Source organism: Xiphias gladius, chromosome 5 (genome assembly GCF_016859285.1).
Source record: "Xiphias gladius isolate SHS-SW01 ecotype Sanya breed wild chromosome 5, ASM1685928v1, whole genome shotgun sequence".
NCBI classification, from domain to species: Eukaryota; Metazoa; Chordata; class Actinopteri; order Istiophoriformes; family Xiphiidae; genus Xiphias; species Xiphias gladius.
Window position 1 is genome coordinate 557,385 of NC_053404.1, and position 15,392 is coordinate 572,776.

A 15,392-nucleotide genomic window follows, 5' to 3' on the forward strand; every position below is an offset into this window, starting at 1 on the left:
GAAGCCCGCCATGTTCAGCAGGTTGAAAAGGTTGATGGGGGCTCCGGAGCCTCCCCCTGCCCAGGCTGCTACCCCTCCTTCTACTCCAGCTCCACCAGCTGAGGTAAGGCCTGCTCCGTTTCTAATATCTCAAATACAGAAACCGAAATTAGAATGTACTTCGGTCTACAATCAATAATCAATGAAAATTAGCTAAGAAACGAATCCGGAATCCTTCCCACAGTCTGAAAAGGGCTGAAGCCGCAGCCCATTGTGACGACCCCTCTTTCCAAAAACACATCCTAATAATAACTGATGTAAACTCTTTACGGGATTTGAGCCGTTTTAAAGTCGACCAAATCTTTGAGTCTCTGACTCAAGTTTCTCTTTTAAAGGATGAAACGTTGCCTCTCACAAAGTGAGTTATATATGGATCTATAAAGGAAGCGTAATTAGGTTTATAATGAAGCGGGATTTAGAAAATCCTTCATTTTTACACAGCCTTGCAGGTGACATTGATTTTTTTATTATTCTTTTTTTTGCTTTGATTTAATTTATTTGTGGCTTCCAGCGTAATTTATTATCTGTAATCACTCCAAGATTTTTGATTTCAGAGGTGTGTATGTGTGGCACGATTCCCAGAAAGGATGAATGTAGTCTGACTCAAATTCAGTGATAGTTTGTTCAAATCAAACCAAAACAAGGCTCTGTTTCATCTGTATTCAAAAGTTGCCTCATTTCTGTCAAAAATAAACGAAAATGGGCCTAACACTGGGCCTTGGGGAACCCACCAGAAACCTTCAATAACTGTGAATTAAAGTTAGATCACAAAGGATGGAGTGTGAGCTGACCTGGACCAGAGGGGTATTTGGGTATTAAGTCTTGTTTTGGCCATACGGTTGTAAAATCCGCACATTGGCTGCTCCCTTAACAGCTTTCACACATGCACCATTCAACCCAAACACTGGACTAATCAGATTCCGGCTACCGGCTTGTCACACGGGCTCATGGATTGTTTTAGGTTAAACCATGGCAGCTAAAGTTGAGTAGGAGGCCACTAAGGATGAACCGCAAGGGCAATGGGACGCATTGGAAAGTTATAAAAAACCTCAGTCACGGCCTTGTTTTTCCCACAGTAGCATTTGGCACTTGAGCATTTTTGGACTCGTAGTCCACCTGCATTCACTTGCAACAAAAGACAATACTCTGTCCTGTTTGTCTTAAGAAGTTGCTTTTCCGCTTCTGTCTACCTACTGTAACTGGTGTTGTGTGTTAACAGGAAGAAAAGCCTCCTGAAAAGAAGGATGAAAAAGAGCAGCCAAAGAAAGAGGAGGCGAAAAAAGAAGAAGAAAAGAAAGAAGAAGCAGAGAAAGAGGAAGAAGCTAAGAAGGAGGAGGCCGAGCCAGGTCCGTTTGTCTGCGTGGTCTTAGTCGATCCACGTGCAGTGTTTCGCTGACAGTAACGAATCAATGTTTAGTGCTACATGTACCTTTTTAACACACATGTGCAGACCAGTGTTTGGTGCTGTTTGCTTTTTCTCTGCACCGGCGTTTAAGGACTGGAGTCAGATTGTCTCACCGAGTCCTAATACTCCGTCCTCCTTCACTGGCTGGTGATCAGAGAAAAAGGGAAATGAGCTGAAGCGCACTGCGGGATGAACCGGCGGACTCGGTCTAGGGAAGGTCTACGCTTCCTCACTGGAAATTACAGCATCTGCCGCGCAGATCTTAGCGCTTGACGGGTTACATCGACACACACTATTAGACCTGACATCCACTATTTTCTTCATACATATAATGAACAGGGGTTTGAAGAAACTACTACGCACACATACTGACAGAGGTGTTTGATGCAGACATTCACATCCTTATAACTGTAAAGAGAACGATCGGGACCTGCTCTATATGAAAAGTGCCCTGACGTGACCTCTGTTATGATCCGGTGCTGTAGAAATCAAATTGAACTGACTTGAACTGAACAGAATGCTCTTATGGAGTCCAGTGCTTTATGATGGATGTTGGTCTGGCGCCTGACGGAGTCTTAAGTGTCTCAGTCTTAAATGTAGGCAGTGTGTTGTGTGGGATTTGGAAACGAACTTTAAAAGAAGTCTTTTCACAGTTGACTGCAAATTTAATAAATCTGTTAATGTGATTCAGGTATGAAACTGTTTGATGGATTCTTACGCAGTGATATTCTTGCAGTGATTTAACGTAAGAAGTCATAGGTTTTGTGGCTTAAAGTATAAAACTATCCTTGTCTGTCAATATGTATAAAACCACAGCAAACACACTTCTCAGTGATTATTTCCAGCCGCCTTCCTCATTTACTTCCATCAGGAAAAAATAAACGCTAAATTGCACTTCTCCGTTACGGAGGTTGATCTCCACTCCACGTTTACAGTTCTCCCTGTTATATTATCAATACACTGTATATTGAGCTGATTTCATTGTTGCAGAATAATATCCGCAAAAACCAAAGCAGGACTGGTCTTATTTTACCACAACACTTTATACCTGAATCAGAATTGAGAGATCTCAGGGTATGAAAGAGAACCGTTGACCAGAGGGTTCATGGTCTGGTGTTTTGTCTTTGGCCCGATCAGCTGCTGACGTCACTGTTAAATTTGTTCATTCGTTGGAAACTGAGTGACACCTTCTGTTTTCATTTACTGACAGCTGCTCCTGCTCCTGCTGCTCCTGCTCCTGCTGCTCCTGCTCCTGCTGATCCTGCCGATCCGGAGGGGGCTGAGGGGTAAGAATACATGATATGCTTAGTGCGCCCCACGGTGTGAGCTGCGACAGGCTCCCGGCCACTGTTTGAAAAAGGCTGAAAGGAGCGCTGAGGATACTGTGCACAGCCAGTGTGGGTGCAGGAGAGGACCTGCTTTATGTCTGCACACATATGAAAGTAGCCAATTCCAAACGCCAGATGATATTTTGCGCGGCGAGATGTACCGCATCACCCGTTCACACGACGGCCTCGATGACTGCACCAACGAGGGAGCCTATCCCATCTGTGTTTGCAAAAAAGCCCCTGATTGCTTTGAGTCGGCGTTCATCGTGCAGAGAGATGACAGCTGTGTTTATAAAGCATTAAGAAATCAACAGAAACCTCCTTCGTGGGTCTGCGGGACTGGATCTCGATGAACTGGTGTTTGGCTTTGAGAATCCCTGACTTGACTTGGTGTTTGTGTGCCTGTATGAGGCGGCGGCAGGGAGGGGACGGGCTGATGCTGCTTGGGGACCATCTGGAAACCCTGACACCATGTCCGGTGCCGTCGTAGGCATCGGTACCGCACTCTGCATTTCATCTTCATGGCTGTTGTGTTGACTCTGGGCCCAGATCACGGTGGATCAGAGATTTTACTACTTTACATCAAAGAGTCATTAAGCATCATTGTTCGTATGTCAATTTGTAGTATTAAAAATGTGAGCACTGCGAGGCCCGTTGAGACTCGAACTGAGATTAGCTGCTATACAGATACACCCGACCTGACTAAAAATACCGGACCCTGCAGCTTGAGCTGTGTCCATTTCGGGAGCTCTTGGCGCGCCCAGTCTCCAGGTACTGGCGGAGTGCAGCAGCCTCAGCCAGCTAGCGTGAGCAGTGAACTATCCGATGTGAACCATTTCAGCAGCCAGACAAACGATCTAAACCTGGGTTTCGTCTCCACAGATGCTGATTGTACAGAGGGACAGTTGAGTCTCAGTGGCTGCGGGGTCTGCATAGCTCCGGGGGTCTGTTGCAGCCTTCCTGCCAGTGAGCCCAGTGTGTGGCCATGCCGTCCGTTGCACCATGATTACACTGTGACTTGCGGACTGTGACTCCTAAAGTAGCAAAGGAGCTTAGCAGCTTAGTTTTATTTGTGACTGCGAAGAATCGGGGCTAGCGTGTGGGACTTGATTTCCAGGAATTCATTTTGTTCTTTGCAGCTAATTTATATACATTTTTAGGGAATTTTGGGGATTTTTTTTTTTAAATTTTAAGTCTTGTCTGAAAAAATAAAATAAGATGGACTTTAGTTTCTCATTTAAATGAGACAGTCCTATGGTCTCTGAGAGGCTCAGCTAAAAGTGGCTCTTCACGAGCTAATGCAGAGTTGGGATTTTTCTCCTTCAACGGCAGATTAATAGTGACATGAAGTTCACTAGCACACGAGCAAGAACTGTCCCATTTATTGAGAATATTATTGAGAGTCTTCTCTATACGGAATATTATTTCCCAGTTCACTTTTCTCCTTTCTAATTTAATGGCACCTTTTCTGTGGTGCTTTTTTCTTCTTCTTTCTTTTCCCTTTTTTCCTTTTACCTGTTTTCAGCCAGCAAGCCCCTCCCCCACCTGTTGTCTACTCCCGCTACGCAGATGACACGCTCAGAGATTTGGTCAAGAGGCTAAGAGAGCGGACTGAGATGCTCAAGGAGAGAGTCATAGATCCCTATGCCACTTCTCCGGAAATCACGCCACCTGTCAGTAAGTACGGACGCACGGTCCCAAAAGCACAGAGGCCGAAGACAAGCTCGCAAATGGAAGAAGGGCCCTTTAACCCAGCGTCCCTCTCTCTGTCTGTCCAGCACCTATTCTGAAGAAGGAGGACTACATCAGATTGAAGGAGGAGGAGCGGCGGGCCAAAGAAGAAGCGGATAAAAAGAAGGCGGAAGAAGCAGCTAAAAAGGCAGAGGAGAAGAAGAAGAAGGATGAGGAGAAGAGGCTGGAGGCTGAGAAGAAGGCAGAGGAGGAGAGGCTGGCGGAGGAGGCCAGGAAGAAAGCCAAGCTGCTCCCAGACATCAGCTGCTCCTGCCTCGACCGCCTCCTCCATCCAGTCGAGGACATGATGGATTCGATCCTGGGAAAGACCATAGATCCGTTCACAGGTGGGTCACCCGACAGCAGAGTTCGAATGAACGCACGAGCGCACCAGAATGCTGAGATCTGTGTGGCTGTCTGTCTCCAGATCGTCGCTATATCTCCTGGTTGACGGTGGTGGCAGCGGCATACAACTACAACGTGTGGTTCTGCTCTGCGCGCTTGGCGTTCCCTTACCACGATCAGACTACCAACCCCTTCTGGATATTTTTTGACGTTCTCAGCGACTTAGTGAACGTGATTGACATCATCATTTGGCAGCCCCGACTTCAGTTTGTCAAAGCCGGCGACATCATTGTGAGTCTTCCGCGGGAATCCCCGTGAATGACCTCTGTCTAATCTGTGACGTTTGGCTTTCAGTAGCTTTAAGTGTGTGTGTGTCTGTGTGTGTGTGTGTGGTTAACAGAAATCCTCTGTCCCCTGCAGAAAGACAGAGCTATGACGAAGGAACACTATCGGAAATCGCAACGATTTAAGGTGAGAAAGTCAAAACACATCCAGTGGTGGAAAGGAACTAGGTACATTTACTTTCTCTACTTACAGGTTTGAGGTACTTGTACTTTACTTGAGTATTTCCGCTGTACACTCTCTTATACTTGGACATTTCAGGGGGACGTTTTGTACTTTTTACTCCACCACCTTTAACATTTAACTGCTACAGTTGCTCTACAGATTTTCAATAAGAAAACACGAGACGCTTGTCAAATAAAATGTGTTGCTGTAGATTAAACCACTGGTTCCCAACATCTTTGGCCTGTGGTCTACAGGGTCGGGGTCCCTGGTTTCAGATCAGTTCCCCTCCAAACTTCGCTCGGTTCCTTTTAAATGTTTGTTCATGGCTCAAACAGGTCAGGTCAGGTCAGGTCAGATCATCCGATCTTTCACAAAGAGGCTCAAATTATTTCAAATGTCTGCAGCACACCTTTGCTTTTGCCTTTTTCCTACCCCATTCGTCATCTGACGCCCCCTCAGGTTTATCTCGTGACCCTCGGGAGGGGCCCAACCCCCAGGCTGGAAACCGATGGACTAAACAGTATAAAGAGTCGCAAAACGAACTCCACCCACCGTACAACAGTGAAATGCTGCGTTCACATTGACGCCTCAGTATTACCAACCGAATACTGTCATCTGTACGAATATGTCAGTCAAGTTCTTTCTCTTGAATCCTTTCCGTACGGTTTTCTCTGAAAGTATCGTCTGGAGAAGCTTTACAGTGTTGTACTGGTACTTTTACTGAAGTAAAAGATCTTCATATGTCTTCCACAGATGCAAATGTCCCATCAGAGCGAAGCTTTTTGAATTTAACAAAGTCTGCCGCTCACTGTGACCTCACCGGTACAGACGTGGTGTAGCTTGTGTGAAGGTTTTTTCTAATGTTTGCTATTCCTCCGTGTGTAGACGGATTTAATCAGCATCCTCCCCTTCGACATTCTCTGCCTGCACTTTGAATTCTCCACCATCTACCGACTCAACCGCTTCATCAGGGTAGGCAGGCGGCCGATCATTTTCACCGATCACGTACACGAAGAAAGACAGAGAAGAATCTGTTCCCGTCCGACTGGACCTGACGTCTCCTTTGTGTTTCCTCGTGCGTCCTAGATCGAGTCCTTTTTTGAGTTCAGCGATCGACTCGAGAGCATCATGGCCAAGGCTTACATCTGGAGGTAGGTGCTCAAGGGTCGACGGAGCAGTTCGTCTGGTTTTTATCCAGTTCTCAGTACACTGTGTGTAAACCTTCGCCGTTAGATGAGCGGAGAGTTTCTGAACCGTTTACTGTTCGATTACTTCTCGGTGAGTCTCTGTGAGTAGATTGTTTGTGTAATGTTGGATATCCACATGACCCGTTTTTCGAAAATGTTTCCCTCCACAAACCTGTTAATATATAAAACATACAGTACATTAACTAGATTTTTGAACCAAAACAAAAACATGGATAAAAGAGAGATTTTGCTATTTTCCCAGCCTGCACATGCTGTTACTCATTTCTGAGTAGAAATTAAATCAAACCCAAAACAACTAAAGAATACAAGGCCGTGTGGTATTAATAATATAAGGCTTGGTCTCACTAGAGGCTGAGCTGTAGATACAACTCTGAGGTCCAATAACACAACTGAGAATAGTTCCCCATTTCATATAGCACTTGTCCAATCTAGCCACCGAGCTCCCGCCGAGCTTGAAGGCCCTCTGAGTCCACTCAGGAAGCGCGGCGGGAAATTGTCGATCGGTGTCCACAATTCCTGAACTTTAACACGTTTCAGTTACACGTGGATTAATGTACCCTCCTCTCCACGGCTCCAGCAGGGAAGATCAACTTAAAGCTTGGCTTTATAAAGTCTGGAGGAGGCTCAAATAGCTTGTGGACCTGAATTTGCCTTGTGCGTGCCTCCTGCGACGTGTGCGTCATGTTACATAAAATGTTACAGCCGCCAAGCGCCCCCCCCCAGGTCTTTTTCAGTGATACTGCACTTCTGCAGCAGCACAGAATAAAACATGGATGCTCTGCAACCCTTCACTCAGCTGGAGAAGGAGAGGGAGAGGGAGTTTGTGAGCCACTGTTCCCATCCATGCGGATCAAATTCTACCTGTAATTCGTTGAAGGACGTTATACCTTGATCTCTACAGAGGTCCCCCAGTGCCGAGGTATCCTTATGCAACAACATGAAGAAGAGCTGCCAATTTGTAAACGGGAGTTGAACCATACACTAGACTACATATTCAAAACAGGGTCAAACCTGAGAAGTTCTGCTGTTTCCTCAGTTTCTCGATTTTGTTCTTCTACTGTACCCTAACTATGTCTGTCTCATCCTGTCTTTGCATGTCGCTGTCTTTCCGACGCAGAGTGGCTCGCACCACCGGCTACCTGCTCTATATGCTCCATCTCAACGCCTGCGCGTTCTACTTTGCCTCGGTGCACCAGGGTCTGGCGACGACTTCGTGGGTGTATGACGGAAGTGGCACGGCGTATGTTCTCCTCTCTCTGTCTCGTTCTTGTTGTGAGTAGGGCTCGTATTGACGAAGCGGTGCTGTCGGGGCTCTCTGTGGTGCTGAGACACGGAACGCCGATCCCACGCTGAGCCTCTGTCAGCGGTTCTGAAAAGGGCATGCAAAGTTTTGCTGACTGTTTCCAAAAATCAATCTCTTTTTGCTAAATCGTCCAATATATTGTACTATACAGTGCCCTCGAAAATCCCCGCTACAGAATGAAAAGAGTACTTTCGGCTAACAATCCCACAATGCAATGCATCGCATGTTGTAGATACGAAACCGCGCCTGGCAGTTATTACAGTCCTTCAGTTCCCGCTGCAGAGTGAACTCCTGAGCGGAGCGTCTGCTATACAGGGAGTAGAGAAGGTGCGAACAAGGGAGTGATTTCAGACACAGCCCTCCTCCCTCTCCCACCGTGCAACCACCTGGACACGCCTTGACCACGCCCTCCCAAACACCCCGAACACCACAGCGACCACCAAGCAGCAACCCCCGGACGCCCTAGAAACCCCCCTGAACAAAGCGGTGTATCCAGCAGCACCCACAGGCCCCTTCGGCTGGACAAAGAAGGGGGGACCACGCGTTGGTTGTGACTGAAATGAGTTTATTTTACACAACTTAAACGGAAATTAACATATAGACACCAAACAAACAAAAACAGCCCAAGCCAAACCGGGCTCCTGCAGGGAGAGGCCTGCCCAGAGAGGGTCGTCACGCCCCTGACAGCAGTGTCTGCACTTGGGCCGTATGTGTTGTGGAACAGAGCAAAGCAGAGCCTCAGGGTGTTACAGCGTCTTTTTATCAGAAGGAAGTGAGGATCTCTGTCCATCAGTCACCTGCCGCTTTTTTCCCCTGTTCCTCCACAGGTACCTGCGTTGTTACTACTTTGCTGTCCGCAGTCTGATCAACATCGGGGGTCTTCCAGAGCCTGTAACCACCTTTGAGATTACCTTTCAGATGACCAACTTTTTTGTTGGTGTCTTTGTGTTCTCCAGTTTGATCGGACAGGTAGGAGGATAGTGTTCAACACACGTTTGATGCATAGCCCTTTCATGTGACAGCCGTCTAAGGATCTTGGGCCAGTCGATTCGTTGCAGTGCATTTAAGTTTTCGGGTCTGACGTGTTCTTTTTGGACTTGTTAGCAGAAGGTTTTCGTGACAGTGTTATCCATTTTAACTTCATTTCTCCTGAACCCTTTCCAACTTCCTCTCTTCAGATGAGAGACGTCATCGGAGCAGCAACGGCAGGTAAGACATATTTTCGGGCCTCGATGGACGGCTGTGTTGCCTACATGAACACGTACACCATCCCCAAGCTGGTCCAGAACAGAGTCCGGACCTGGTACAACTACACGTGGGCCGCTCAGGGCATGCTGGGTAAGTCTGAAAGAACTTTATCCCAGAACTGTTTCCAGTTAGACAGAAATTTCCACCTTCTCTCAAACCGTCATGAAAAAGCCTCAGACACTTTTGAAGTACGAGACATCGACCGATAATTATCTAACATCCAAAAAAAGACAAGACCTGGACCCTCACAGATGACCTACAAGTGTGTATACATATTAACCTCCAACCTCGTCTGTCCTCTCCAGACGAGACGGAGCTGCTGGACAAGATGCCTCTGGTGATGAAGACCGCCATCGCTGTGGACGTCAACCTGGCCACTTTTCAGAAGATCGCGCTGTTTCAGGTGACTTGCCGTTTCCTTCGTCCTCTGGTCAGGAGCGTGGTCTCACTGTATGTCAGAGCAGAGAGAGCAGCAGCTGCAACAAAGCTTCACCACATAATGGCCCAAAAATGAAATAAGACACGGGCCATCAGGTGACACTGTTCTGGGAACAGCATGAGATTTTGTTATTTTTAATTTGGCTTAAATTCTGAGCTAAAGCTTTTGTACCAAACATCTGCAGAAAAAGAGAGCAACAAGTCTTTGCCGTACCGCTACGCTGAGTGAAGCCTTTCGTAATTAGACGAGGATGAAAGACAGCAGTGGAACGTGCTAAGCCCACCCACACGCCTGAAATGGCGGCCAAACTCCAAGTCACTTTAGCTGCTGCAGTCCTCTGCAGCTCAGTCAGAGTCGTCTCCCGTGATTCAGATTCGCCGGCTGGGCGAAGGTCAAATGAGAAGCCTGGAGTCACACATCCATGTGGGGACAGCACTGAAACCTAACCCGATGACCTCACTCTGTCTCCTCCAGGGCTGTGACCAGCAGATGCTGGTGGACATGTTGCTGAGGCTCAAGTCAATCATCTATCTACCCGGAGACTATGTCGTGAAGAAAGTGGGTATACGCTGCGTGTGTGTGTGTGTGAGAGAGAGATGTGTGCGGGGTTTCATTATGTGAGAACACCGCTGACCTCTGTGTCCCCGTCCCGCACCCTCCGCAGGGTGACATCGGTAAAGAGATGTACATCATCAAAAGTGGAGCGGTGCAGGTGGTGGGAGGCCCCGACAACAGCATTGTGTTCGTCACGCTGAAGGCCGGCTGCGTGTTTGGGGAAATCAGGTTAGTGTGCAGGAGAGTATTTGGGGATCTGTGACCCCTAGGACATCATATAAAAGGACCAAAAACATTCAACGGGTCTCACTGTCATCATTTCATAAAAGACCTGATATACTTGAGAGATTGGCATGATAAAAAAAAATCTCATACCCATGACAATATGTTTGCTTCATTTGTTTTTCTTACATTAAACAAAGTTAAATTACACTCCACTGTAACACGTCTGTTTTAAGTGAGCAGGTGTGATAATGACGAACTTTCAGGCTCCAATGCTACACCTATGTTTCACCCCCCCCCACACACACACACACAGTTTACTACAGTCTGCTAAGGATGGAGGAAACAGGCGCACCGCTAACGTCAAAGCCCACGGCTTCGCCAACCTCTTTGTCCTGGAGAAGAAGGACCTGTTTGACATCCTGGTCCACTACCCAGAGTCCCAGAAAGTGCTGGCCAGGAAGGGAAGGTGAGTCCCTGTTATTGGGACTGTTTTAGTCAAGAACTGTAAGAGCGAATTAATTCTCCAAAAAACTCAAATCCTTATTACACTACATCAAAGACTAAATCAATATTAAATATGCAGCCCAGTAAGGATTGCGTCTGTGTGATTGTAAAGGAAACTGATCAAAGCCAAAGGCCCCGCAGCTGCTAAAACCAATGAGGAGAGGCAGAAAGGTCTGACTCTGTTTGGACAAAAACCGCCGACGCCCAAGTTACTCAAAGCCATCGCAAATCTACGCAAACTCAAGGTAAAGTCGTTACGCTGACGCAGCTTGGTTCACACATACACTGGGCCAGTCTGATTCTGGTGTTGTGCAGATGTTACTAAAGACACAGCGAGGACTTTGGGTCCAGTCGTCTCGTCACGTAGTGGTTAATCCTCCCTTTTATCTTTTGTTTTTGTCCTCTGTTCACAGAAAAATGCAGAAGAGACGAAATGAGGACGGGATGTGTGATGCCACTGAGCCTCACTCTTTCAAATCGGTATCAATCTGTGTGATCCACTTTCCAGCAGCTAGTGAAAGACTCATGAAGAGACAGATTTATCAGCCAAAGTGATTCAGTTGTTCCAGGAAGATGTTCAGAAACCGGGTTGCAGAAGCAGAAGTGAAACAGGACACCTGTAGTCATAATCTAATGGTACTCACCTTTAATGGAGATCAGTGCCGGTAGCCAACATTATGTGTAAAGTTTGCATATCGTAACTTGTGCGTCATTGTTCAAATAGGTTAAGATGTTTACTGCAGAGTGTGTTGTGAGCGATATTAGTAGAGGAGGAGCTCCGTCAGACTTCAGACTGGGGTCCCTTCTCTAGTCACTTAGTTTGGACTTTGTGATTTGTCTTGGGTTGAAAGAACTCAGCTCGGGTGGCTGAGCAGCCAAAGAGCACCACCTACTGTTTGACGTTAGAATTTGAACTTAGTCAAAAGAAACTGAAAGGAGGACGCCCTCAGTCCTGGTTGGCGCTGTTCACCGGTGGAAAGCACGTTAAACGTGAACAGAACTACTCAGAAATGTTCAAACCTGAGTCACTGCCAGATGAAAGCGAGGTGCCGGATGCCTCTGGGCATTAGGACACGGGGGCAGCATGAGGAGTCACTTTATGGCAGAATTCAGAGAGTTTGAAACCTACTGAACATGTGACGTAACCCCCCAAACGTGAAAACTGTCCCCCCTGTAACGGACATGAATCCAAGCTGAAGAAGCAGATGTTTCATGTCTACGTTAGGTGAGTGTTTCATTTGTGTTGGGTTCTGACTTTCTCACCTCTCACTAAACAGTGCATGCGAGCTCTTATTCTCAGGGTCTTTTGTTCTTATGTTTGCAGACTCTTCTTTATATTCTTTTCCTCTGTTCCTGTTTTGTGAAACACCTTGTAAACTGTTTTGGGATAAATACTTTGATTGTAATATTTCGCTTGGTAAAGTAGTTAATTCTGTTTTTCAAGGTTCGGTTTTTGAAACAGCTGTTTCCACACATTAAAACTGAGCCGCTCCGTAAATACAAATTATTGATACATCTCTTGCTTGTCGCGTCCTGTGCAGCCTAAGGTAACAATCTGTCTGTGGGAATCTCTGAGGCTTAAAACACTAATAAAAAAAGGGACAGTATTTTCAGAGTTAAGCGTTATATGGTAATTTAACACCTGAGCAGCATGAAGCTCTGACAGCGTGAGTCCACTTCACAGCATAAAATGCACAAAAAGCGAAACATGATTTAAAAAAAAAAAAAAAAAAAAAAAACCTGTAACATGATGCATAGCAAATAATACATGGGAACAATAATGTACACAGATGTAGAATAGGCCGAAAAATAAGGCATGGACGCTGTTCAGCTTCCTGCTCTCGTGCACAAAACTGCAATTGGACATTTTCTCTCAAAGAGCAGATTGAACTGGAGACCGGCGGGACCGCTGATGACCTTCAGTCTGGTTTAGGATTGAGAACAGTTGAGAGAGACTTTTGCCATCACCCCCCCCCCCAACTGCTCCGTGACACTGTACGTTTACACTACGTTCTCAGCTCTTCTCAACCGGTTCATGAGTCTGTTCAGGGTCAGGTAGTCTGCAGGACACCGGTCCAGGGTATCGCACTGGAAGTCTTTGACTCCCAAGCCGAAAGAGTTCTTTAACGCTGGAGCTTCCAGAGGGTCACCTGTCTGTCCTCTCCCCCTGTGATCACTGCGGTGCACTGCTCGTTCATCCACATGGCTGTGACAGCACCTGGGCAAGGAAGGCACACTTTGACTATGACATATCACACAAACCGATAATCAGTTCTTTTCTTTCAAAATACGACAGGTAGAGTTTTTCCTCTACCTGTTGTATTTTGTCACGGTGCAGTTTACAACAGGTATGTACACGCAGCCTTTTTATCTCAAGAAATGAACACCGACGTTAGTCGTGAGACCTAGCTGCCATAAACTAACACGCTGACTAAAAAAAGATGAGCGTTTCCTGCTGCATCCTGTAGTGTGCTGTGTTTGACTAGAGCAGATTTGGTGGAGTTCCACATCGATTTTGGCACAAAATGAGCAGATGCTGCTTTTTTTGGTAACGACGCGGCAAAAGCTTTAGAATGTCAGACGACAAACGCAGGAAAGTTTGACGGAGAAAATCTCATCTCACATGTCACTTTTAAAAACCATTGATGACTGACAGGTAACAAGTAGCAACACGTGCCTGTGACCACTGTATAAACTATAGTGGTATTTGCTTTGGCTGAACAGTATGGAAAGGTCTCCCGGGTGAGCCGTTGGATGTTAAGCTGTACCTGAGTGTGCAGGAATCCTCTTGGTGACTGCGTTGCTGAGCAGATCCCACAGCAGGAGGTCGCCCGACTGTCCCCCACACAGCACCGAGTTCCCGTCCCAGCAGAAACACCTGGAAACACCAGAAGACTGGCCTCAGTTCTCTGAGCCTTGAACACAACGCAAATTAAAGCTATGAAAGTTCTTCAGTCTGTACTGATTTAAATAAGCTTTTACGACAACTGCTGTCAGTCGTGTGTGACTCCCGGGCTTTCTACCGAGTACCAGGTACCCCGACCTCTCGCTGTGGGTTACACTGTAATTTGGGGCGAGAGCCTTTGCCGCTCGGCAGGTGGTGGGACCTCACCTCTGCTCCTCCTCAGCTTTCGCGGTTGAGATCACCATTCCTGTCTGAACATCGATGACCTTCATACAGGAGTCGGCACCCACGCTGAGAACATGTCGGCTATCTGGGGATGCGAAAGATGAAGCCGTTACTCCAAAGCCTGTCGTGTTGTTGGCCTGATTTGTCTCGTGTCAGAACCGACCTTTGTTCACCCGGAACAGGGTCATTTTCGTGGTGATGAATTTGTCAATTCAGCTCTGACAACCACTGATGCTGCTTAGTCTGTTGCTTATAGACATGACATGGAATTATACAGCTGTTGGTTTGTTTGCCAGGACGGGCTATTCGACGTACTGGTCATTCAAGACGGAGGTGGTCTCTTTTGGTTGTAAAGGCAAACTCACAGGGCGAGTGAAGGCTGCAGTTGTAATGTAACTGCTACTTCTTAATCACACACATTCCTGTGTAGGGCTCCTTCCTACCACCGCCAAGCACATTAACTGTGCATTACTGCTGCTAAATTGTGAGGCGGAAAAACAAACCTTGCATGCAGCTAATGCAACGAATCCTGCATTCAATTATTATTTAATTATTATTATTATTGATTAACCTCATGCTATGTCAGTAGAGAGTGTGGCTGGAGCGTCAGCCCTCGTTCGAAGGCCGACTCGGGTAAAGACCAGCGAGTCTACCAGCACGGTTCCACTGAGCCACAGGCCACAGACACGGTAAACGGTCCTATTTCCCCTGAGCAATCGATCCATACTCAGCACCGTAGCCAAGTGCTTCCGCTGCATTCCTGTTGTCTCTGGAAAAGGCAGAAAGTTTCACAGTGCCCAAAGGCATCTGGCTAACCTCCGGTCCTTGCGACAATCCTCACCCACACGTGTCCCCCTTCTCCCAGTGACCCCGCTGAGTTTATCGGTCGCTCTCGTCTTCTTTCTCATCCAGCATCAGTGCTGCCTAAACTGCTTTTTACAATCATAAGCCAGAGTCCTCGGTCCTTATCTTGCTGGACCCTGTATCAGCAAGCTAAAGGCTCCGTCTCCGCCACGTCGTCTGGCGCTGCCATCCCTGCAAACAAGGCACCACAGTCCAGACTGCTCTCGTCCGTGGTTCCCCGATTGTGAACGGAGCTACCAAATGTTATCAGAGCCGGGGCGTCCGTCTCTGTCTTCAAGAACCTCTTGAAGACTCATCTCTTTCGAGACCACCTCCTCTCCTAACATCTCTAACACCCTAACAGGCCCAACTAGAGCTTACGGTGTGTGGGCCTGTATGACCCACACAGTTAAACAGCTGCCAACATTTCAACGCTCAGTGTTACAGTGCTTTGTATGCACAAAACGAAAGGGCGGTGCAGAACCAGTTGCTGTGTTCTGTGTCTCTGAGAGGCAGTTCCCGGGCTCCGATGAAATCTCGTGGACCAATCGAGAAGCCCATTTCTTGGACTGGAAACCTTCC

The 15,392-nt window shown here is 47.0% G+C and overlaps 2 protein-coding genes across 2 annotated transcripts in view; one reads left to right on the forward strand and one right to left on the reverse strand.

Annotated features, from left to right (window-relative positions):
* cngb3.1 (cyclic nucleotide gated channel subunit beta 3, tandem duplicate 1) lies at positions 1-11,274 on the forward strand. Its single transcript, XM_040127518.1, has 18 exons — positions 1-103; positions 1,259-1,393; positions 2,663-2,730; positions 4,298-4,449; positions 4,551-4,850; positions 4,931-5,139; positions 5,269-5,319; positions 6,241-6,327; positions 6,442-6,506; positions 7,681-7,803; positions 8,694-8,835; positions 9,045-9,204; positions 9,420-9,517; positions 10,028-10,111; positions 10,218-10,336; positions 10,647-10,799; positions 10,950-11,082; positions 11,251-11,274. Exons 1-18 carry the CDS (start codon positions 11-13, stop codon positions 11,272-11,274), a joined length of 2,196 nt encoding a protein of 731 aa, XP_039983452.1. The 5' UTR covers positions 1-10.
* The window catches only part of nsmaf (neutral sphingomyelinase (N-SMase) activation associated factor), an 18,202-nt gene continuing 13,236 nt past the window's right edge, over positions 10,427-15,392 (reverse strand). Inside the window, exons 29-31 of the mRNA XM_040127473.1 lie at positions 13,950-14,052; positions 13,606-13,715; positions 10,427-13,055 (exon numbers count right to left, since the gene is read on the reverse strand). Coding sequence (XP_039983407.1) covers positions 12,961-13,055; positions 13,606-13,715; positions 13,950-14,052 — 308 coding nt within the window. The 3' untranslated portion in view covers positions 10,427-12,960. The remainder of the gene's footprint in view (positions 13,056-13,605; positions 13,716-13,949; positions 14,053-15,392) is intronic.

Bases quoted from the DNA above. Each gene is read 5' to 3' on its own strand.
- cngb3.1 (XM_040127518.1), top strand. From the start codon at position 11: ATGTTCAGCAGGTTGAAAAGGTTGATGGGGGCTCCGGAGCCTCCCCCT. The intron at 9,518-10,027 runs GTGACTTGCCGT...TGTCTCCTCCAG, and splicing joins AGAAGATCGCGCTGTTTCAG to GGCTGTGACCAGCAGATGCT. The intron at 10,800-10,949 runs GTGAGTCCCTGT...GTGATTGTAAAG, and splicing joins GTGCTGGCCAGGAAGGGAAG to GAAACTGATCAAAGCCAAAG.